This window comes from Ranitomeya variabilis, chromosome 8 (genome assembly GCF_051348905.1).
Source record: "Ranitomeya variabilis isolate aRanVar5 chromosome 8, aRanVar5.hap1, whole genome shotgun sequence".
NCBI lineage: Eukaryota > Metazoa > Chordata > Amphibia > Anura > Dendrobatidae > Ranitomeya > Ranitomeya variabilis.
Window position 1 is genome coordinate 124,114,877 of NC_135239.1, and position 25,787 is coordinate 124,140,663.

General features: G+C 44.1%; 1 protein-coding gene across 2 annotated transcripts in view; it reads right to left on the reverse strand.

Annotated features, from left to right (window-relative positions):
- PDE4DIP (phosphodiesterase 4D interacting protein) overlaps nt 1-25,787 on the reverse strand; it is a 1,987,893-nt gene that overhangs the window by 1,535,638 nt on the left and 426,468 nt on the right. For both annotated transcript variants that reach the window (XM_077276217.1, XM_077276216.1), the window contains one exon: nt 16,943-17,055. In XM_077276217.1, the coding sequence (XP_077132332.1) occupies nt 16,943-17,055 (113 nt within the window). The remainder of the gene's footprint in view (nt 1-16,942; nt 17,056-25,787) is intronic.

Sequence of the window (25,787 nt, forward strand, 5' to 3'; positions counted from 1 at the left end):
CTGTTTCCAGGATTAAGAATGATACCGATGCAGCAAGAGATTTGCACAGCACTAAACTTTTTATTATTGATGAGTGCACAATGCTATCCAAATATGCATTGCATGTCATTGATAGAGTTTTACGTGATGTCATGACAACAAATGTAGCTCACAAAGAAAAAACACCGTTTGGAGGTAAAGTGATTGTTTTTGGAGGCGACTTTAGACAATGTCTTCCTGTCATCCCTCATGGGACAAGAACTGATGTTGTAGAGAGCTGTATAAAATATTCACAACACTGGCAACATTTTACTCGCCTGCCACTTATTAACAACATGCACTCCATTGATCCTCACTACAGCAGTTGGTTGCTTCAACTGGGAAATGGTGAACTATCTAATGAACATAACCTTGGAGATGATGTAATTGAAATTCCTCCAGACATGGTATGCACTGGCTCTTTAATAATTGAAATTTTTGGAGATAATCTTTGTATTGATGTGAATGACACCGAAAGCATAAATACAGCTGCATCTCATGCAATTTTATGTCCAAAAAATGAGGACGTTGAGAAAGTCAATTCCCAAGTCATGGATTTATTGATAGGTGACTATACTGAATATATCAGTGATGATTCCATCGATCCTGATGAAGCTGATGACCTCGATCAATACCCACTTGAGTTTTTGAATTCACTAACACCAACTGGAATGCCTTCACATCGGCTGAAACTTAAAATTGGCACCATTGTCATGTTATTACGTAATCTGAACACGAACAAAGGTCTCTGCAATGGTACGTGGCTCATTGTCACTGCCTTACATGCCAATATCATACTGGCTAAAGTAATTAGTGGGTCAGCAGCAGGAAATGTGGTATTCATTCCACGAATTGATTTGTGTCCATCAGAGACTGGATTACCTTTTAAATTAAGACGGAGACAATTTCCCATCAAGCCCGCATTTGCAATGACCATAAATAAATCTCAAGGCCAGACCCTCCATCGAGTTGGTATTTATCTACCAGAACCTGCTTGTGCCCATGGTCAATTGTATGTTGCTTTTTCCAGGGTGAAGCAATGTTGCAATGTGAGGGTTAAAGTGGTTAATACACCACTTCAAGGACAATTATTGGCTGATAGTACTAAAGTGTTCACACGTAATATTATCTACAAAAATATTTTAGTTTAAAGTTACTTTTCTTTTTTTTCATTATTCAGTTTTTCTAATAACATAGACAGCAATAGGCAAATTCTATGTATAGAGATAAGGGAAAAAAAACAAAAACAAAAAAAAATTAGTGTAGCCATAGACATATAGATTTTAAGTGCTTATGTAGGAAATACGTATATAACATACGTACTCATTAGCATATAAGGTTAATAACTCTATCATATCTACATAAATTTAGAAATATGATATATCAATACATATTTTTATAGGTAAGTAGAACACACATTAAGTACAAGATGTAAGATGTGTATCATCCAAATGCCTGTATTTGGTGATAGGAACCTGTATTTGAAGCTCCAGCAGTATAGCTGCTGAGAGATTTCATTTTGTTTTTAAAAAGGGTGAGGTTTTTGTGAACAGGTAAGAGACGTGTGGGATGGCTGTTCACACACATCTCTATCTCCAGGTGTGTTCTGTACATAGAAATAGATATATAGATAGGTACATATTTAGATAGATAGGGAAAGAATAGAGATTTTGCTTTCACATCAACATTTTTCTGCTATTTGGAGAATTTATGGTGGAAAAAAGGCTATTTCTGCACTTCCTGCCTAAGGGCTGACCCACGCCACTCTTGCTGTAAGTTGCATGCAATGTATACGGAATTTGTACTTCACTTGCGGCAGGTGCGGCACATGTGGTTTCTGCAGTTTTCGCCACAAAATCTCCACTTACCAGTGTTTTTGTTGTGGCTGCATTTAATGCAATTGTCGAAGCCGCGTTTGCCGCATTTACTGCAAGTTAACTCCAAGCTTCATCTACATTGCATGGCACTTGCTGAAAGTGTGTTGTAGGTCAGTTCTTTGGTGCCAAGTGTGGAAGTTGTATTGTTTTTAACATTACTTCTGCAAATATCAGAAACATGCAGATGTGAAAGAGGTTTGAGTATTAAGAAATAGGAATCAGTTAGTTAGGACCCATCAGTTCAAAGGCTACCGTGACGTGGTTGATGGGCATGCTTATATTAGCCCATCGGTGTACTATGAACGTTGATTTCTTAAATTTTACACTTCTGTAAAAATAAACACAAAAAATTTGGATACACAAAAAGGCTTTTATTTCTGTTGTACTTATTAGAATTATTTAAAATGAAGGCTTAGCTAAGCCCAAGAGATGATTAAAAACGTTTCATACCAACCCATCAGATGTAAAATTACTGTGAAAATACCTGATGGGCACACAAGTATGCGCCAGTATGGGTACTAAGAGCTTTTCCACATAATAATGAAATATTTTAAAATGTCATAGAACATACCAATATACATAGTTATTGATACATATTATTTATTATTTACATTATTGTTCTTAATCAAAGAACCGTTGTTGTGGCATTTGCCACAACACGCAAAGTTGTTGTCTGATGTCTTTCATTCCTCCCCTCATAAGCATGTTCATGGATCCTGTGTAACTGTACCTTAAATAACAAGAATTGTCAAGAGCTGGTGAGTGCAGCCATTTTTTGTTCTTTCTTACTATTATTTATTAATTGTATTATTCTTACATTTGAATAAATAAAGTATATATGGATTCTAGACTCCCGATTCTTTAGAATCAGGCTGCCATCTAGTGTGCAAAATAAAGGAGGACGGGAGTACAAAATTCATATTGTGAAGTGGATTTTCCTGGGCCCATCCAGTATGTAGGTTCCAAGGCTTAATGGGATGCATATGACTATGCAGCAGGGCTGGCCTTCCTGCCAATATATAAAACAAAGGAGTACGCAGTACAAAATGCATATTGTGAAGCGGATTTTCCTGGGCCCATCCAGTGTGTGATTTCAAAGGCTTATTGGGGTGCATATGAATTGGTAGCAGGGCAGGCCTTGAATTCAATGGAACACTTTTCCTGGAGTTCCCCCTGGACATCTTATGACAGGGGTATTGTGGTGCATTGTAATTGTTGGCAGCCCATCCACTCACAGCATAGGCTACAACAGCTTTGGAGACCCACTGTTTAATAATGGCCCTTAAAGAAGATTAATGCCGCCAGATGCACCAGTATAAATAGGCTCTGTGACTTTAAGAGTCCCTCCTTCATAAATGAAACAAGATGGGTCTGTGTCACGATCGCTGATACTTACCCATCCGGCCGGTGCGCTCCAGACGTTCCTCCTCATCCTTCTCTGCCCGGCTTCCATGGTTCCTTCCTTCTCCTCTTCCGACGATCAATTCGAAGTGAGGGATATTTTGGCCCAAAAGACGGTTAAAGGTCGGACGTTATTTCTGATTGATTGGAAGGGATTTGGTCCTGAGGAGAGATCATGGGAACCTCGAGAAAACATCAATGCGCCCCATATTTTGAAGAGGTTTCTTTCCAGCTTTAAAAAGAGGGGGAGTAAGAGAGGGGGTACTGTCACGATCGCTGATACTTAACCGTCCGGCCGGCGCGCTCCAGACGTTCCTCCTCATCCTTCTCTGCCCGGCTTCTATGGTTCTCAGCACGTCGGCAGTTCGCGCATGCGCCGTAGTGTCTCTTCCACCGCTCGGCTTGCTGGGAGGTCGTGACCTGGTGGCTCCGCCTCCAATATGGCGGCGCCCACCGGGTATTTCTCCTCGGCGCTTCCTCTGGTAAGCGCCTGTGTGTTATCGTTGCTGTGATCCTGTTTGGCTAGCTTTGTGCTCTGGGCTTCCCTTGTGCTGTTCTCTGTGCCCTTCTTCCTCCGTCCCCGTACTGTTTGTTCCCGCTCCCTTTGTCCTCCGCTGCCTCCATATTCTTAGTTTTGCCATCACTTAACATTTTATTTTTCTTTTCCAGCTCACCGCCTCGCCATTCTCAGTGTGCCTGTTCCTCTTCGTCACCCAGTCGTCTCTTTGGCTCCGGCAGTTGCGGTTCCATCCTCCTTGGGCCTGCTCCTAACACTCCCTGTATAGGGGGTGCGTCCATCAGGTTTGCTCGCCCTAGGGGGCTCTGGGGCCGCGACCCAGAGGGTCCACTTTTGGGTTCACCCTTTTCCTCCGTCTCACTCCCGTGTAGCGTGATAGTACACACAGGCCATGGATCCCGCTGGAGCCTCTGCTGCTCAGAAAGAGTTACTCTTTCTTCGAGAAAATCAGTCCCATATGATGGCCTTTATGAAGTTCATGGACTCTCGTCTGTCCTCACAGTCCTCTGATCCGGGAAATGCCTCTCTATTAGCCAGTTTGCAGCAAGAGTTGGCACAACAGCGCGACACTCAAGCTCAAATTTTGAGTTATATGGCCGCTGTAGACTCTCGACTTCTCTCCCTGCAGACATCTGCGTCTGTAGCCGCACCAGCCCCGGCTTCTCACACATCTCCTCGTCTGGCCAAACCTCCACGCTATAACGGAGATCCCAAGTTATGTCGGGGTTTCCTAAATCAGTGTCGTCTCCATTTTTAGCTTTTGCCTTTACAATACCCCACTGATTGGGCTAAGATAGCTTTTATTATTTCTCACCTAGAGGGGGAGGCGTTGGCGTGGGTAAATCCTCTCTGGGAGCGTGACGATCCACTGATGTCACACTTGGAAAATTTCCTTGAGACGTTTCGTCGAGTATTAAATGAACCAGGTGGCCTGGCTTCTACCACTGAATCCTTATTTAATTTACAACAAGGGACCCTATCTGTTGGTCAGTATGCCATTCAGTTCCGCACGTTATCCTCTGACTTGGGTTGGAATAATGAGGCTCTGGTAGGGGCATTTTGGCGAGGTTTATCCGGGTGTATTAAAGATGAGTTAGCAGGCCGTGATACTCCAACCAATTTGGAGGATCTGATTTCTTTGGCTACTCGTATCGACCTTCGATTTCAGGAGCGATCACGTGAGAAAAGGTTTCCTCGATCTTCCCTGCCTATACGAAGATCACTTAGTCCTAAACCCAGGGTATCTACCACCGTACCAGCGCCCGAGCCGATGCAAGTTGATCGGCTCAAAATGTCTGAACAACGGCGCTGGGAGAGACGCACCCAAGGTCTTTGTTTCTACTGTGGCAGTGCCTCCATCTCCTCCGTGCTTGACCGGATCGTCCGGAAAACTCCTCCGCCTAGGCCAGGTAAGAGAGGCCTCCCTAGGTGCATGTGATACCTCTCTACCCCTCACACTTTCTGTCTTACTGCATGTTTCTGGTAAACGTTATTCCTTGCTAGCTTATATCGACTCGGGTGCAGCTGGGAATTTTATTAGGCAGAGGGAGGTTACTAGATTTTCTGTTCCTGTTAGGACCTTAGAAAACCCTCTTTTTCTCGCCTCGTGGATGGCAAGCCCCTGCAAGAGACTATAACCCAGGTCACGCAGGTGGTGGAACTACAAGTAGGGGTCTTGCATAAAGAGAAAATTGCATTTTATGTATTAGCCAATATTTCGCATCCTGTTCTCCTAGGCCTACCATGGTTGCGGACCCACGAGCCTGCATTAGATTGGCATAATGGCAATGTTCTTCATTGGGGGGATTCCTGTCGGGCTCGGTGTCTGTTGCCGGTACATCCTGTCGGTGGTTCTTGCTCTTCCCTTGCTCTTCCTGGTCTGCCTTCTGTCTACTCTTCCTTTTCTGACATCTTCAATAAAAAGGAGGCAGAGAATCTTCCACCGCATCGGTCCTATGACTGTCCTATAGACCTCGTTCCTGGTACCATGCCTCCGAGAGGAAGAATCTATGCCCTATCGCCTGCAGAGACTCAAGCCATGTTGGAGTATGTTCAAGAGAACCTCGCCAAAGGTTTCATTCGGAAATCCTCTTCCCCTGCAGGAGCTGGTTTCTTTTTTGTCAAGAAAAAAGATGGATCGCTTCGTCCATGCATCGACTACAGAGGTTTGAACAACATAACGGTAAAAAACAAATATCCATTACCATTAATCTCTGATCTTTTTGACCGTTTAAGAGGCGCACGAGTGTTCACTAAGCTGGATCTTCGAGGAGCCTATAACCTGGTTCGTATTCGTGCAGGAGATGAATGGAAGACTGCATTTAATACCCGTGACGGTCATTATGAATACTTGGTTATGCCTTTCGGTCTCTGCAACGCACCTGCTGTATTCCAAGAGTTCGTAAACGACGTCTTCAGAGATTGCCTATATGTTAGTGTTGTGGTCTATCTTGACGACATTCTCATCTTTTCTCCAAATCTCTCCACCCATCGATGTGACGTCCGCCTTGTTTTGCAGCATCTTCGTGAGAATCATCTTTTCGCCAAGATTGAAAAATGTGTTTTCGAACAGTCCACTGTACCTTTTCTGGGATATATTGTTTCAGATGCCGGTCTAAAAATGGACCCAGCCAAGGTATCTGCAGTTCTGGATTGGCCACAGCCTGCTGGGGTAAAAGCCATTCAACGATTCCTCGGCTTCGCCAATTACTATAGGCAATTTATTCCTCATTTCTCCTCGTTAACCAAGCCTATCTCTGCCCTCACTCGCAAAGGAGTCGATTCCAACAACTGGTCCTCAGAGGCACAGAATGCATTTCTAACCTTGAAGCAGAGATTTGCTTCTGCCCAGGTGCTGCACCGTCCAGATGCCAACAAACCCTTCGTTCTTGAAGTGGATGCATCTTCCTTGGGAATCGGAGCAGTCCTCTTACAAAGGTCAGCTTCCGGACGTATCGTCACGTGTGGCTTCTTCTCCAAATCATTTTCCTCCTCGGAACGTAATTACTCCATCGGAGACAAGGAACTGTTAGCCATTAAGTTGGCCTATGTCCAATCAGCCCAGAGACTGAATCCTCGACAGGCCAGATGGTCCTTGTTTTTTGGACGTTTTGATTTCGAGCTCCAATTCCATCCTGGTGACAAAAATGTCAGAGCTGATGCTCTCTCGTGAACCTTTCAACCTCTGGTTGAAGTAGAAAGTCCTGTACATATTATAGACCCAGCCAGGATCATTTCCCTTGCTCCTTTGGATGTAATATCTCCACCTCCGGGGAGGACCTACGTGGCAAGCGGTGACAGGAGGGTTCTTCAGTGGGGTCATTCCTCCAAATTTGCCGGGCATGCAGGAGGTAAGAAGACACTCTCTCTTATAGCTCGCCACTATTGGTGGCCGTCTCTTCGTCGAGATGTTCTGGACTTCACCGCTTCGTGCTCTTCTTGCGCTAAAAATAAGGTTCCTCGGCAATTACCTTCTGGACTCTTACATCCACTTCCCGTACCTTCTAGTCCTTGGACTCATATTGCTATGGACTTCATCACGGATCTCCCTCGCTCCTCAAATTGCTCTGTTGTTTTGGTGGTCGTGGATCGATTTTCCAAGATGGCCCACTTCATATCTCTATCTCGATTACCATCTGCTCCCGAGTTGGCGAAGATCTTCATCCTTCATATCTTCCGACTTCACGGTTTTCCTCTCCATATTGTTTCGGATCGAGGAGTTCAGTTCACAGCCCGATTTTGGAGAGCACTGTGCGGTTTAATGAAAGTGACTTTAGATTTCTCCTCCGCCTATCATCCTCAGTCTAATGGTCAGGTTGAGCGAGTCAATCAAGTTCTCACCTCTTATATACGACATTTCTCCAATGCTCATCAGAATGATTGGGTTTCCTTGCTTCCTTTGGCTGAATTTGCCTATAACAATCTTCCTAGTGAATCTTCTTCTAAGTCTCCATTCTTTGTGGTCTTTGGGCAGCACCCTGGCATTCCTTTTCCCATTTCTTGCACTTCAGGTGTACCGGCGGCGGATTCTCTGTCCTTGGAGTTCTCCAAAGTTTGGCGAGAGACTAAAGAGTCACTTTTAAACGCTAGTGACCTGTTATGATCCCAATGGCAGGGGACCTCAAAGATTACAGCAAAGTCTGCAAAATATAAATACCAGCTCATAGGGAAGTGGTAACTAGGCTGACCATATACCTGATCCTAGCGCAAACACTAACAGCAGCCGGGGAACGTGCCTACGTTGATTCTAGACGTCTCGCGCCAGCCGGAGAACTAACTACCCCTATCAGGGAAAATAAGACCTCTCTAGCCTCCAGAGAAAAGACCCCAAAGTAATACAAGCCCCCAACAAATAATAACGGTGAGGTAAGAAGAAAGGACAAACGTAAGAATGAACTAGATTTAGCAAAGAGAGGCCCACTGACTAATAGCAGAATATAGTAAGAAGACTTATATGGTCAGCAAAAAACCCTGCAAAATATCCACGCTGAATATCCAAGAACCCCCAAACCGACTGACGGTGTGGGGGGAGAATATCAGCCCCCCTAGAGCTTCCAGCAATAACATGAATCACATATTGTACAAGCTGGACAAAAAATAAGAACAAAGCAAATGATCAAGAGTATGAAAGCAGGACTTAGCTTATCTTGCAAAGAACCAGGACCTGAAGACAGGAGCAAACAGAAGTGAACTGATTACAACGAAGCCAGGCACTGGACTGAGAATCCAGGAAGTTGAAATAGCAACACCCCAGGCCTAACGAAGCAGGTGAGCACAAACCTGGTAAAAGACAATCCAAGTGCCAAATCACTAGTGACCACAAGAGGGAGCCAAAAAGTATAGTTCACAACAGTACCCCCCCTTTAAGGAGGGGTCACCGAACCCTCACCAAGACCACCAGGGCGACCAGGATGAGCAGCGTGGAAGGCACGAACCAAATCGGCCGCATGAACATCAGAGGCGGCCACCCAGGAATTATCCTCCTGACCATAGCCCTTCCATTTAACCAAATACTGGAGCCTCCGTCTAGAGAGACGAGAATCCAAGATCTTCTCCACCACGTACTCCAACTCGCCCTCAACCAACACCGGAGCAGGAGGCTCAACAGCAGGAACCACAGGCACAACGTACCGCCGTAACAAAGACCTATGGAACACGTTGTGAATGGCAAACGACACCGGAAGATCCAAACGAAAAGAAACTGGGTTAAGAACTTCCAAAATTTTATAAGGACCAATAAAGCGAGGCTTAAACTTAGGAGAGGAAACCTTCAGAGGGACATACCGAGAAGACAACCAAACCAAATCCCCAACACGAAGTCGGGGGCCCACACCGCGGCGGCGGTTGGCAAAACGCTGAGCCTTCTCCTGTGACAACTTCAAGTTGTCCACCACATGATTCCAAATCCGCTGCAACCTATCCACCACGGAATCCACCCCAGGACAGTCAGAAGACTCAACATGACCCGAGGAGAAACGAGGATGAAAACCAGAGTTGCAGAAGAATGGCGAAATCAAAGTAGCGGAACTAGCCCGATTATTAAGGGCAAACTCCGCCAATGGCAAGAAGGTCACCCAATCATCCTGGTCCGCAGAAACAAAACATCTCAAATAAGCCTCCAGTGTCTGATTAGTTCGCTCCGTTTGACCATTAGTCTGAGGATGGAAGGCAGATGAAAACGACAAATCAATGCCCATCTTAGCACAAAAAGATCGCCAGAATCTGGACACAAACTGGGATCCTCTGTCGGACACGATATTCTCCGGAATGCCGTGCAAACGAACCACATTCTGAAAAAACAAAGGAACCAGATCGGAAGAGGAAGGCAACTTAGGCAAGGGTACCAAATGGACCATCTTGGAAAAACGATCACACACCACCCAGATGACAGACATTCCCCGAGACACCGGAAGATCAGAAATGAAATCCATGGAAATGTGCGTCCAAGGCCTCTTCGGGACGGGCAAGGGCAAAAGCAACCCGCTAGCACGAGAACAACAAGGCTTAGCCCGAGCACAAGTCCCACAGGACTGCACAAATGACCGCACATCCCGTGACAAGGAAGGCCACCAAAAGGACCTAGCCACCAAATCTCGGGTACCAAAAATTCCCGGATGCCCTGCCAACACCGAGGAATGAACCTCGGAAATGACTCTGCTGGTCCATTTATCAGGAACAAACAGTCTGTTGGGTGGACACGAGTCAGGTCTACCAGCCTGAAATCTCTGCAACACACGTCGCAAATCCGGAGATATGGCCGACACGATCACTCCCTCTTTAAGAATACCAGCTGGCTCCGAGACTCCAGGAGAGTCAGGCACAAAGCTCCTAGAGAGAGCATCAGCCTTAACATTCTTCGAACCAGGCAGGTATGAGACCACAAAGTCAAAACGAGAGAAAAACAATGACCAACGAGCCTGTCTAGGATTCAGGCGCTTAGCAGACTCGAGATACATCAGATTTTTGTGATCAGTCAAGACCACCACACGATGCTTAGCACCCTCGAGCCAATGACGCCACTCCTCAAATGCCCACTTCATGGCCAACAACTCCCGATTACCAACATCATAGTTCCGCTCAGCAGGCGAAAACTTCCTAGAGAAAAAGGCACATGGTCTCATCACAGAACAACCAGAGCCTCTCTGCGACAAAACAGCCCCAGCACCGATCTCAGAAGCATCCACTTCAACCTGAAAGGGAAGTGAGACATCAGGCTGGCACAAAACAGGCACCGAAGTAAACCGGTGCTTCAGCTCCTGGAAGGCCTCCACGGCTGCAGGAGCCCAATTAGCCACATCAGAACCTTTCTTGGTCATATCCGTCAAAGGTTTAACAACGCTAGAAAAATTAGCGATAAAGCGACGGTAGAAATTAGCGAACCCCAAGAACTTCTGAAGACTCTTAACAGACGTGGGCTGAGTCCAATCATGAATAGCTCGGACCTTGACTGGGTCCATCTCCACGGCAGAAGGGGAGAAAATAAAACCCAAAAAGGAAACCTTTTGCACTCCAAAGAGACACTTTGAGCCCTTCACAAACAAAGCGTTATCACGCAAAACCTGAAACACCATCCTGACCTGCTTTACATGAGAATCCCAATCATCCGAGAAAACTAGAATATCATCAAGATACACAATCAAAAATTTATCCAGATACTTCCGGAAGATATCATGCATAAAGGACTGAAACACTGAAGGGGCATTAGAGAGCCCAAAGGGCATCACCAAGTATTCAAAATGACCTTCGGGCGTATTGAATGCAGTTTTCCATTCATCTCCCTGCCTAATGCGCACAAGGTTGTACGCACCATGAAGATCTATCTTGGTGAACCACTTGGCGCCCTTAACCTGAGCAAACAAGTCTGACAATAGCGGCAACGGATACTGAAACTTAACAGTGATTTTATTCAGAAGCCGATAGTCTATACAAGGTCTCAAAGACCCGTCTTTCTTGGCCACAAAAAAGAATCCCGCACCGAGAGGGGAAGAGGATGGACGAATATGCCCCTTCTCCAAAGACTCCTTGACATAAGAACGCATCGCGGCATGCTCGGGTACAGACAAATTAAATAATCGTCCCTTAGGAAATTTACTGCCAGGAATCAAATCTATAGCGCAGTCACAGTCCCTATGAGGAGGAAGAGCACTGGACCTGGACTCACTGAATACATCGTGATAGTCACACAAATACTCAGGAACTTCTGAAGGAGAAGTAGCAATAGACACCGGCGAAGAATCGCAATGAATTCCCTGACAACCCCAACTTGAGACAGACATAGCCTTCCAATCCAAAACAGGATTATGGGTCTGTAACCATGGCAGACCTAAAACGACCAAATCATTCATTTTATGCAGAACAAGAAAACGAATCACCTCCCGATGTTCAGGAGTCATGCACATGGTCACTTGTGTCCAATACTGCGGTTTATTTTCCGCCAGTGGCGTAGCATCAATTCCTCTGAGAGGAATCGGAACCTTTAAAGGCTCCAGGACAAAACCGCAGCGCTTGGCAAACGACAAGTCCATAAGACTCAGGGCAGCACCTGAATCCACAAATGCCATAACAGGGTAGGAAGACAATGAACAAATTAAAGTCACAGACAAAATAAATTTAGGCTGCAAATTACCAATGGTGACAGGACTGACAACCTTGGTTAGGCGTTTAGAGCATGCTGATATAACATGTGTAGAATCACCACAGTAAAAACACAGCCCATTCTGACGTCTATGATTTTGTCGTTCGGTTCTAGTCAGGATTCTATCGCATTGCATTGAGACAGGTGTCTGTTCAGACAACACCGCCAGAGGTTTAGCGGATTTGCGCTCCCGCAAACGCCGATCAATCTGAATAGCCAGCGCCATAGAATCATTCAGACTTGTAGGAATTGTAAAACCCACCATCACATTCTTAATGGCTTCAGAAAGGCCATTTCTGAAATTTGCGGCCAGAGCACATTCATTCCATCGAGTAAGCACGGACCATTTCCGAAATTTTTGGCAGTACACCTCAGCTTCATCCTGGCCCTGAGAGATGGCCAGTAGAGCTTTTTCTGCCTGAATTTCAAGATTAGGCTCCTCATAAAGCAATCCGAGCGCCAGAAAAAACGCATCAACATCCGCCAATGCAGGATCTCCTGGCGCTAACGAGAAAGCCCAATCCTGAGGGTCGCCACGCAAGAAGGAGATAATAATTTTAACTTGCTGAGCTGAATCTCCAGACGAACGAGGTTTCAAAGATAGAAACAATTTACAATTATTCCTAAAATTCCTAAATTTAAATCGATCTCCAGAGAACAGCTCAGGAATAGGTATCTTAGGCTCTGACATAGGACTGCTAACAACAAAATCCTGAATGCCCTGCACACATGCAGCAAGCTGATCCACACTAGTAATCAAGGTCTGAACATTCATGTCTGCAGCAAAGCTTCAAGCCACTCAGAGATAAAGGGGAGGAAGAAAAAAAAAAAAAACTCAGAACTTCTTTTCTTTTAATCCCACTTCAGCAATGCATTAACTATTTATTGGCCTGGCTTACTGTTATGATCCCAATGGCAGGGGACCTCAAAGATTACAGCAAAGTCTGCAAAACATAAATACCAGCTCATAGGGAAGTGGTAACTAGGCTGACCATATACCTGATCCTAGCGCAAACACTAACAGCAGCCGGGGAACGTGCCTACGTTGATTCTAGACGTCTCGCGCCAGCCTGAGAACTAACTACCCCTATCAGGGAAAATAAGACCTCTCTTGCCTCCAGAGAAAAGACCCCAAAGTAATACAAGCCCCCAACAAATAATAACGGTGAGGTAAGAAGAAAGGACAAATGTAAGAATGAACTAGATTTAGCAAAGAGAGGCCCACTGACTAATAGCAGAATATAGTAAGAAGACTTATATGGTCAGCAAAAAACCCTGCAAAATATCCACGCTGAATATCCAAGAACCCCCAAACCGACTGACGGTGTGGGGGGAGAATATCAGCCCCCCTAGAGCTTCCAGCAATAACAGGAATCACATATTGTACAAGCTGGACAAAAAATAAGAACAATGCAAATGATCAAGAGTACGAAAGCAGGACTTAGCTTATCTTGCAAAGAACCAGGACCTGAAGACAGGAGCAAACAGAAGTGAACTGATTACAACGAAGCCAGGCACTGGACTGAGAATCCAGGAAGTTGAAATAGCAACACCCCAGGCCTAACGAAGCAGGTGAGCACAAACCTGGTAAAAGACAATCCAAGTGCCAAATCACTAGTGACCACAAGAGGGAGCCAAAAAGTATAGTTCACAACAGTGACCGTATGAAAAGGTATGCAGATAAGAGACGTCTTGATACCCCTCCATACCAACCAGGGGATAAGGTCTGGCTCTCCTCTCGTTACATTAGGCTAAAAATTCCCTCACATAAACTGGGGCCTCGTTACATAGGTCACTTTGAAATTTCTATCAGGTTTGCTCGCCCTAGGGGGCTCTGGGGCCGCGACCCAGAGGGTCCACTTTTGGGTTCACCCTTTTCCTCCGTCTCACTCCCATGTAGCGTGATAGTCTGCTTATGTCTCACACACCACATGGCCAGCTAGGGTTGTTAAATGTTACAATGACATTTCCCAGTGAATGCACTTGTAGTGATTGAAAGCAATGTTAAAGTTGAAAAACGCTTCAAAAACGCAGCGTCTGAACTAAGTGGGAGAGGAAATTTTTGGTCTGGGGTTAAATATTTAGCCTTACAGGAAAGTCATTAACCTGCAAAGGATGTACCTTGATATATTTCCAAGCAAATCCCGTTTTGGTTTCGTTTTCATGTGTATTGTGTGGCACCGGGAAAAATAGCATGAATCTCGGAAAAAAATGATTAAGGATATGAACTAGGAGTCAGGAATGCTTCCAGAGGCAATCCCCATGAGGTCCCTGTGTCATTTGAGCAGTGTTTCCATCATTTTCAGACGTTCTTAGACCTTAAAAGGACCCCCGGGGGGGGGATCGCGGTAAAAATGCTCGGGTCTCCCATAGACTTACATTGGGCTCGTTGTTCTGGCTGAGTACCCGAGTATTCCAATTTGATCGACCGGAGCAAGAGCACCCGAGCATTTTAGTGCTCGCCCATCACTAAGGGTACCGTCACACAGTGCCATTTTCATCGCTACGACGGCACGATTCGTGACGTTGCAGCGTCGTATGATTATCGCTCCAGCGTCGTAGACTGCGGTCACACGTTGCAATACACGGCGCTGGAGCGATAATTTCATGACGTATTTGCGATGTAGAAGCCGTTGGTTACTGTGCGCACATCGTATACAACCTGTGTCACACGATGCAATCATGCCGCCACAGCGGGACACTAGACGACAAAAGAAAGTTTCAAACAATCTGCTACGACGTACGATTCTCAGCGGGGATCCGGATCGCAGTAGCGTGTCAGACACAACGATATCGTAACGATATCGCTAGAACGTCACGAATCGTGCCGTCGTAGCGATGAAAATGGCACTGTGTGACGGTACCCTAATAGGTACCTCACCTGTGGGATGGAGTCTTTGTTTGGCACATGGTCTGTGTGCAAGGTGTGAGGAGCTAAGCTGGAGTTAACCTGATTTAGTTTTTGTTGGATTACACATATACATGCTGCAAAGTTTTGGGACAAGACTCATAGCAACCCTGGGAATGGAACCTGGCGGACGCCGCTGACCAGGCAGCCACTTAGTTATGCCCGTCCCATGCAAGGGTGAGTCTGAGACCAGTGGTTCTCCAAGCTGGAGTATGTTTGTGTTTTTTTCTTACTTTCTGCTGCCTACTGTTTAAAGTGTTAATAAACCACTGAAGTTTGAATTCTAAGCCTGTGTGTTGCCTCATTACTGCGGCCCTGCCACTGCCTACCAGAGCAAATCCCTACAGTACATTATATAGGTGATACAGTGATTATATACAGCAGTAGCAGTATCACTTATATATTGTATATACAGCAGTCAATATACATTATATAGCTCAAACTGCAAATTCTGTATCTACATAAAAAAAGCTTTAATCCTGATACTCACCTGAGATGAAGGATGATGAGGTGGGTCCATTGTCCAGCCAGAGTCGGAGGTGCTGAGGACTCGGAGCAGATGCCGGCCAGGGACTGGTGAGGAGAGCTCTGTTCTCTGATGCTGGAACTGGCCAGCAACAGACAGAGTCTCAGGCAGGCATCATGTGCACGCTGTGACGGCACCTTTTCAAACCTTCAGCATAGCACCTGTGTGTGCGTGCTCTCTCCTGCTTGCCGACGCTGACAAGGGCCGTAGACACGCGTGCAAGCACGAGCGAGGGCCGCACTCAAGCATTAACGTGGGCCGCCACAGCCCTTGTCATTGCGTGCCCCGAGAAAGCATGCACACATAGGGCCTGTGCAGAGGTTTTAAAGGGCCGGTGGCCCATTTTGTAGCTCAGAGACGCCTGCCCAGCGGGCATCTGCCTCCTTGGCAGATTGCCAATCCTGGCCTAATCAGATCACCTTTTACAATTGTCCAATAGTAAGCATTGAAGGATAGCATTTTCCTTGATTTCTTTTCTCCATAGCCGCAACATCTTGGTGAAATCTCTCATCATGTTTGTGGCTCACTGCTTCTCAGTTTGGTGGAAAGAAGTCTAGATGCAAATATAAGAAATTAATTTTTAAGGCCATATTACAGACAATAGCCTTGTGTTTTGATGACATTTTGCACCAACTCTTCATAGTTATCTGCTCTTGAGTTTCCCAAAAAATGAGTTACCACTAATGCGAATACTACCCATGCAGCCTTTTCCTTGTCCTGCAACAAAAGGAAGACTCCTTCCTTTATCATTGCTTCACTCAACATTGGAAATGTATCAATGAAATACTTGAATGCTTTTGCATTATCCATTGCCTTTATAAAAATTCTTCATTTGGCACAATTTGATATGCAATAGTTGTAACAAAATCTTATGTGGGTCAACAAATGCTGGATGCAGGCCATTTTTGCTCCCTCATTGAAGTGAATGTCGGAGAGGCCAGTTTCTTTTATTGTAATGGTATTCACTTGCATGGCTATCCCATTCACACAGAAAGCAGTAGTACTTTGTGTGACCAACCTGGAGACCAAGAATGAGCGCAACCACCTTTAAGTCATCATAGAAGGGCTGCAAATATTTAGGCACCTCAGCAGCTGTTTCATGTTGTCATAAGTTTCTTTCAAGTAGACTGCATAACCAACTGGAATTGAAGGTGTTGGCTCTCTTGGGGATCGCGTGACATTGATATTGCATGCAATCCCTGCAGCAAATCAGTACTAGATTAAAGGGGTTTTAAGACAAATTCAAAACTGGATCCAGTAAACAGCATATATACTTTATGAGGCTCTTCTGACAATGGCAAGAAAAAGCTATTTCCAAAGGTCTGAACACTCACACTTTGATTACTGAGCTAGATTTCTAGTTTTGTTTGCAATGCCTTGCACCATGTTTACTATGTGTTCTAGACGCTTATCTTGAATCATGTCATATGATCTGTTTTAAAATAATCTCTTGGAAAGTTAAGACTGAAATCTGGATGTTATAAGAAAGTTGCATAAAATTATAAAACTTCTTTAACAAAAAGTGGAATAAAATAAAGCATGTAATATGTTTTGGATATACCTTAAATCAGGTGTTGACAATTTCAGGGCCCCTGCAAGTTCACGTTTGCAAACATGCAGCTCCTCTTCCACCCTGTTCTTTTTGGTGATCAATTGTTGAAGCTGATTCTTTAACTGTAAAGCATGTTATGAAAATAAGTAAATACATGGTTTAATAAATTTATTAAAAACAGTACTGTGCAAAAATGTTAGGCAGGTGTAGGCCTGGATGTAGGCTTGGGTAAAATATCTACCTAAATTTACTACTAACATAAAGTACTATGTATCACGAAAAAACAATCTCAGAATCACTGGAAGCATTCTGCACGAAAATCTGCCTATACGGCTTATTTTTAATAAAAAGAGAATTACATGATTCACACAGGTAACATAGCACAGAACAGTGGAACTGAACCTACAGGGTGGGCCATTTATATGGATACACCTAAATAAAATGGGAATGGTTGGTGATATCAACTTCCTGTTTGTGGCACATTAGTATATGGGAAGGGGAAAACTTTTCAAGATGGGTGGTGACCATGGCCGCCATTTTGAAGTTGCCATTTTGGATCCAACTTTATTTTTTTCAATGGGAAGAGGGTCATGTGACATCAAACTTATTGAGAATTTCACAAGAAAAACAATGGAGTATTTGGCTTTGGTGTTATTTATGATCGTGAATGGTGTGCTGCTTCTTGGCACCCAACTTGGCTTTCGAAAGGTATTACTTCTAACAACTTAGTCTCCAAGTTGTTTTGTATCTTGGTGTGTTTATTTCTTTGGTCTTCAAAATTATCATATTCGAGAATTTTTTTCAGTCTCACAGTAAGGGGTTGGTTTTTGCCATTAACATTCAGACTTGTAAGAACTCATGGGCCTCTGTTCTCCTTAGGCAAATTGTTTTACAGTGTTTGAAAGCTAATATTTGGTTGAAGGCTATTTTATATGAACAGAATCGTCACTTACCTATTCAATTGTTGTCTCATCAGCGTCTATCGGATTTTCGAGAGTCATTTCCGGGTGGAACTCAGGAAGGTTACCCGTTTCTGTCCCAATGGTGGTCCCTCACTTGACGAAGATATCTGAGTTGGTCGCCAGTTATGTGGCCGCTAACACCTTGGAGTCTTATTCTTCCTCCTGGAAAGCATGGGGCAACCTTTGTAAAAGGTTCAGCTTTCCCTTACTGAGGCGCACTCCTGAGTCAGTTTTATGCTTTTTTCAAATTCTTAATTGGCCAGAATCAGTAAGTTTCATATATTCAGAAGACATTAGCGGGGATTTCCTTTTTTTAACGTCTTGATGGTGAAGCCGGGTTGACCGATTTTATTTATAGTGAAACAGGCTATAAAAGGTTCAAGAAGTCTTCTTTTGCCCCTGGTGATCATCGTCCCATTACAGATGCCCTGTTAGTCAGGTTGTGCGATGCTTTAGTGAAGGTATGTTGTGATGATTACGAAGTTGCTCTCTTTCACACGGCTTTCTTCGTGGCGTTTTTTACTGCACTCCGGGTCATTGAATTGGTTTTGGCTTCCCGCAGAGTTTCTTTGCGTTTGTCGGATGACCAGGTTTCCGCATCTAATATGTTGATTTTCATACGAAAATCCAAGATGGACCAGTGTGGGAGAGGTGCATTGGTTACTCTTTTTTGTTGTCCAGATTCTTTAGTTAGCAATGATTAGCAATGAAGTTAGCAGATTCAGTTAGCAATGTGGAAGGTTGGTTAAAATGTAGGGGATTCATCCCTGGTCCTTTCTTTTGTCGTAGCAACAGTTGCCCTGCAACTGTTTCAGTTAAATTTTATTTTAAAGAAGTGTGTGAGTCTACTTCACTTGGATGGTTTTGGGTTCACTTATCACTTCCCTTTCATTCAGAGTTGGAGCGGCTACTACTGCTGCTCGTTTAGGTTTATCTGATTCTTTAATTCAAAAAATTGAGAGATGGCAGTCTAAAAAATTTAAGTTGTACATTCGCCTTCAATTGCTTTTGCTGCAGTGAACTAACTTTCTTTTTTCTATTTCGTCAGGCTCAAAGGTTGCATGGCTGGTGGGTCACTCATTTATCCCCTGGTCTCACCTGAGAGCTGAGAGTCGATGCTATTCCAATAATCTGGCTATTTGAAGTCAAGTGCAGGTATTTTGGCAAGGTAAAAGGGGCCTTCGTTGGGCTGACCTGCCAGAGTTTTTGATTGCACTCTCTGTCGTTTCTCCTTCCCCAGACATTTGAGTTTTTCATTTAGGAGGAAACGATATAGGTAAGATTCGTACCTGGGATTTATTATCTCAAATGAAACGAGACATTGCTTGGATCCAATGCCAATTTCCATCTTGCACTTGGCCTTTTCCGAAATGGTCCCAAGGTTGTTTTGGCATGCTTCCGGATTATGTTTTTTAGAAAGGATCAGGAAGCATATAAATTAAGATATGTGCAAGTTTATGTTAGCTATTAAGGGGAATTCCTATAGGAAAGTTGACTCGGAGGGCTTCATATCGGGTCTCTATGGGACAGATTTGATTCATCTCTCCAATTTGTGACTCGAAGTATTTAACGAGGTGTGTGGGGGGTATCCAATTCTTAAATCCCCCCAGTTGTGGCAGATTTGTTCTGGTATTTTATTAAATTGATTATTTATTATTTATTCTATTTATGGATTTATGAATTAAAACTCATACTAATTTATTCAGGTATCAGGTAAAGTCATCTTGGCCAATTTTTTGACACCACAGCGTGTTGTCCCAGTAGAGTTAAGTGGGGTTGGTGTGTGGTGCCCCTGAGGTCTGGTCGCCACAGAGGTACTACACCTCATCCAGAGGTGTGGGACTCCGGTCTTAGGTAAGGAGTGGGCACTACCCAGGACCCACACACTTGCATCCAACATCATACCACTTTAGCCTGGAAAGATGCGCAGACCATAGAGAAAGGGGCGTGATCTCACTCAGGCAAGAAGAGTAGTGACAGTTAGAGGGAAAGTAGTCAGTGGGTGAAAAGAAGTAGATGGAGTGAGACGTGCAGAAAAAAGCTCCCAGAGAGAGGGAGCTAGAGAAAGGTGAAGCTACAGAAAGGAGGAGGGAAAGAGACTTCAAGAGAAAGTCCTAGGGGCACAGGTAGTGAGGAATCCACCTGTGGGGCCCACATCCACGCCGACCATAGTTGGGTGGAGAAACCAGGTTGCAGTGAGGGAACCGGCCCCCCAAGACTAGTGGAGGACTACAAGGCTCAGCTAGCAAACTGGGGGGCTGTGGTATCTGTACGTGCCATGGCCACAACCACACACATTCACTGAAAAGGCAGCCACATAGGATCAAGGGGACCCGAAAGGACGTCACCCGACAAGATCCGAGGCTGTTAGCTTGGGACATTGTGTGTGAAGGCGCAGGGCAGGAGAGGTGGCAGCCAGCGCAGTGAGACGGCCAGGAAAGGAACATAAGAAGGGGGTTCTGGCAAAGTGTACCCCGAATTACCAAAGAGCTGGCTGGACTACAGACCCGAAGGACACAGCACACCGGCTGGGGACTGCATCTAAGAACTGTGAGTAAAGGTATGGAAACTGCACCCTGCTGTGTCCTCTGAATTATTTGCTGTGCCATCTGCCCTGCACCACAACATCCATCATCTCATTTAACACAATCACTGCCCTGGGGTCTAGCTCTACCCATGGAGAGCTGAAACATCTCTGCTGCGTCACTATCTGCCCCAGTGGACCTGAACCGTAGCGTCGGCCATTTCCCTATTGCCAAGCACCACGGGTGGCATCACGAACAATCCCCCCCATAAACTTTATTCCCCTTTAATCATTGACTTTCATTGGACGCCCATGGTCACGGACCGGGTAACTGCTGCAGTGGCCACATCACTTTAAGAACCGTTGGACCCGGCCCGTGCACCCCACGGCCCTGGCAGGTGCTCCAGGTGCAATGGGTCTTGTGTCATCATGCACCTTTGTTTGTTGTTAATAACATACGCCTGACCATACCATGACCCCAACGCCAACATCGGCCACTTCATTTATATCGTTGACATCAGCAATCTGCTCACCGACATGATGCCATGCACGAAGTCTGCCATCTGCCCTGTACAGTGAAAACTAAGATTCATCTAGTAAGAGATCACCTCTCCAACGTGCCAGATGCCATTGAATCTGAGCATCTAGTCAGTTACAATGATGAACTGCAGTCAACTGGAGACCTCGATGAGGACAATGAGCATGCACATGAGATTCCCTCAGACGGCTTCTGACAGTTTGTGCAGGCATTCTTTCATTATACAAACTGACTGTTGCATCAGCTGTCCAGGAAGCTGGTCTCAGACGATCTTGGAGGTGAAGATGCTGCATGTTGTTGAGGTCCTAGACTGGTGTGGCTACAAGTGGTCTGCGGTTGAGAGGCCAGTTGGATATACTGAGAAATTCTCTTTGGAGATGCCTTAGGCCGGCGTCACACTAGCGAGTTTTACGGACGTCTGAGAACAGAAAATACATCTGTAAAATACGCATTACACACGGCCCAATGAATCTCTATGGGGCTGCTCCTATCAGCAGTATATTACACATCCGTAATATACGGTATTGTACGGGCGTAGAAAATCGCAGCATGCTGCGTTTGTCAGTGTATTGCGCAAAAAATACGCCAATGCTAGTCTATGGGGACGAGAAAATTTCGGATTACACACGGACCATGCGTGTGACTTGCGAGAAATATGCAGCGGTGTTCTCTAGAAAAGCCGGCAATTCAGTGCGGTGTACAGTAAAATCATACTGACAGAATAGAATAGGTAGAATAAATGTGTACAAATAGAATAGGTATATATATACACTATGTTCCAAATTATTATGCAAATGATATTTTTCTCGGATTTTCCTAAATGGTCGGTCCAAATGACAGTCAGTCTAATAAAAGTCATCACCCTTTAGAGTATACATCAAATTTTATTGAAGAAAGCGCCCAATGATAACATTATAATCACCAAAATGAATAAAACCTCAAAATGCACTGTTCCAAATTATTAGGCACAGTAGAATTTCTAAACATTTGATATGTTTTAAAGAACTGAAAATGCTTATTTGTGGAATTTGCAGCATTAAGAGGTCACATTCACTGAACAAAAAAGCTATTTAACCCCAAAACATCCCAACAGGCCATGTTACATGTTAACATAGGAACCTTTCTTTGATATTACCTTCACAATTCTTGCATCCATTGAACTTGTGAGTTTTTGCAGAGTTTCTGCTTGTATTTCTTTGCAGGAAGTCAGAATAGCCTCCCAGAGCTGCTGTTTTGATGTGAACTGCCTCCCACCCTCATAGATCTTTTGCTTGATGGTACACCAAAGGTTCTCTATAGGGTTGAGGACAGGGGAAGATGGTGGCCACACCATGAGTTTATCTCCTTTTATGCCCATAGCAGCCAATGACTCAGAGGTATTCTTTGCAGCATGAGATGATGCATTGTCATGCATGAAGATGATTTTGCTCCTCAAGGCACGTTTTTGCTTTTTATACCATGGAAGAAAGTTGTTAGTCAGAAACTCTATATACTTTGCAGAGATCATTTTCACATGTTCAGGAACTTTAAATGGCCCTACCAGCTGTTTCCCCATGATTCTGTCCCAAAACATGACTCCTCCACATCCTTGCTGACGTTGCAGCCTTGTTGGGACATGGTGGCCATCCACCAATCATCCACTACTCCATCCATCTGGACCATCCAGGGTTGCTCGACACTCATCAGTAAACAAGATGTTTGAAAATTAGTCTTCATGTATGTCTGGGCCCACTACAACCGTTTCTGCTTGTGAACACTGTTTAGGGGTGGCCGAATAGTAGATTTATGAATCAAAGCAAGCCTTTGAAGGATCCTACACCTTGAGGTTCGAGGGACTCCAGAGGCATCAGCGGCTTCAAATATCTGTTTGCTGATTTGTAATGGCTTTTTAGCAGCTGCTCTCTTTATCCGATGAACTTGCCTGGCTGAAACCTTCCTCATTATGCCTTTATCAGCACGAACACGACTGTGCTCAGATTCAGCCACAAATCTCTTAACAGTAAGATGATCATGCTTACATTTTCAAGAAATATCTAATGTTTTCATCCCTTGACCAAGGCATTGCACTGTTTGATGCTTTTCGGCAGCAGAGAGATCCTTTTTCTTTCCCATGTTACTTGAAAACTGTAGCCTGCTTAATAATGTGGAACATCATTTTTAAGTAGTTTTCCTTTAATTAGAATCAAAACTAATTATCACATGTGTTTAAGATTGATTTCAGTGATCCATTGAGCCTTGAGACACAATGCCATCCATGAGTTTATTTGAAAAACAAAACAATTAAATCGTTTTGACACTTAAATCCAATTTGCATAATAACTTGGAACACAGTGTATATATATATATATATATATATATATATATATATATATATATATATATATATATTTATATTTAATTCAGCGCAAGATTGCATAAAAGCCGGTAATTCAATTGCCGGCTTTTGCTATCTCCTTCCCAAACCCGACATGATATGCGACATGGTTTACATACAGTAAACCATCTCATATCCCTTTTTTATTACATATTCCTCTTTACTAATGTAACAAGTGTCTGTGTGTAAAATTTTGAAGCTCTAGCTATTAAATTAAAGGGTTAAATCCCGGAAAAAATTGGCGTGGGCTCCCGCGCAATTTTCTCCGCCAGAGTGGGAAAGCCAGTGACTGAGGGCAAATATTAATAGCCTAGAGAGGGACCATGGTTATTGCCCCCCCTTCCCCCCGGCTAAAAACATCTGCCCCCAGCCACCCCAGAAAAGGCACATCTGGAAGATGTGCCTATCCTGGCACTTAGCCTCTCTCTTCCCACTCTCGTGTAGTGGTGGGATATGGGGTAACGATGGGTTAATGCCACCTTGCTATTGTAAGGTGACATTAAGCCAGATTAATAATGGAGAGGCGTCAATTATGACACCTATCCATTATTAATCCAATAGTATGAAATGGTTAATAAAACACACACACATTATTAAAAAGTATTTTAATGAAATAAAGACACAGGGTGTTTTAATATTTTATTATACTCTCAATCCACCTGAAGATCCTTGTCACCTGAAATAAAGTTAAACAAAACAAACAACAATATTCCATACCCTCCGTCGAACAGTCTTGTCCCACGCTGTAAATCCATCTGAAGGGGTTAAATCATTTTACACCCAGGTTCTCTGCTAATGCAGCTGTGCTCCTGTCTGTAAAACTTGGTGAATGAATGGAATGCAGGGGAATGTCCTATAATTACCTCGAGTCGCGGTGATGCGCCCTTTGCTGGATGAACTCATATGAACTCAACCATGGGAACTTTTCTGAAAAGTGAAATATACCTGTATGTCATTTCCTGTATATAGTATATACCTGTATGTCATCTTCCCTGTATATAGTATATACCTGTATGTCATCTCATGTATATAATATATACCTGTATGTCATCTCCTGTATATAGTATATACCTGTAAGTCATCTCCTCTGTATATAGTATACACCTGTATGTCATCTCCCCTGTATATCTCCCCTGTATATAGTATATACCTGTATGTCTTCTCCTCCTATATATAATATATAGCTGTATGTCATCTCCTCCTATATATAGTATATACGTGTATGTCATCTCCCCTGCATATAGTATATACCTGTATGTCAGCTATCCTGTATATACCATATACCTGTATGTCATCTCCTGTATATACCTGTATGTCATCTTCCCTGTATATAGTATATACCTGTATGTCATCTCCTGTGTATAGTATATACCTGTATGTCATCTCCTGTTTATAGTATATACCTGTATGTCACCTCCTGTATATACCTGTACGTCATCTCCCCTGTAGCTGTGACGGTGCAGATGCCAATCCCGGATATACACACACACATACACACATCAGCTTTATATACTGTATTAGATATGTGTCTCACTGACATATATTTATATATATATATATATATATATATATATATATATATATATATATATATATATATATATACACACATATAGAGAGAGAGACTGTATATATGCTTTTAGGAATATTTTAGCCGATGGATCCATGATTTGTCCATTTTGCAAGCCTGCGCAAAAAAAATCGCCATAAGGAAGCCATACGGATGACACACGGATACATTTGTCCGTAAAAATCGCATCCTCTCATTTAATACGGAACAGTGTTTTGGGAAAATTACTGCGTATTACGGCCGTAAAATACGGACCGTATTTCCCTACGCTGAGTGTGACGCCGGCCTTAAGGTGAGAAATTAACATTCAATTCACGGGCAACAGCTATAGTGGAGATTTCTGCAGTCAGTATGCCAACTGCAGGCTCCCTCAAAACTTTCAACATCTGTGGCATTGCGCTGTGTGATAAAAGTGCACATTCTAGAGTGGTCTGTTATTGTGGCCACCCTTAGGTACCTCCATGCAATAATCATGCTGTCTAATCAGAATGTTGATATGCCACACCTGTCAGGTGGATGGATAATCTCAGCAAAGGAGAAGTGCTCACTAAGGCTAGTTTCACACTAGCGTTTTGAGGAGCTGTGGAGGGCTGCGGACTTCCTCCATGAAGCCCCGCCCTCGGCTGCTAGCTCCGCCTACTTTTGCATGGGGCCTGCATGCGGCCTGCGTACCTATCATTAACATTAGGTACGCAGGTCGTGCCGCTGTATTCGGATGCTTCCGCATGCGTCGTTTTGACATGCGGGGAAAAAAATTGTTACAAGCTGCGTTCTACACTGGTCGCCGCATTGTCAAAACGACGCATGTGGAACCAACCGCATACAGCGGCACGACCTGCGTACCTAATGTTAAAGATTGGTACGCAGGCCGCATGCAGAAGTAGAC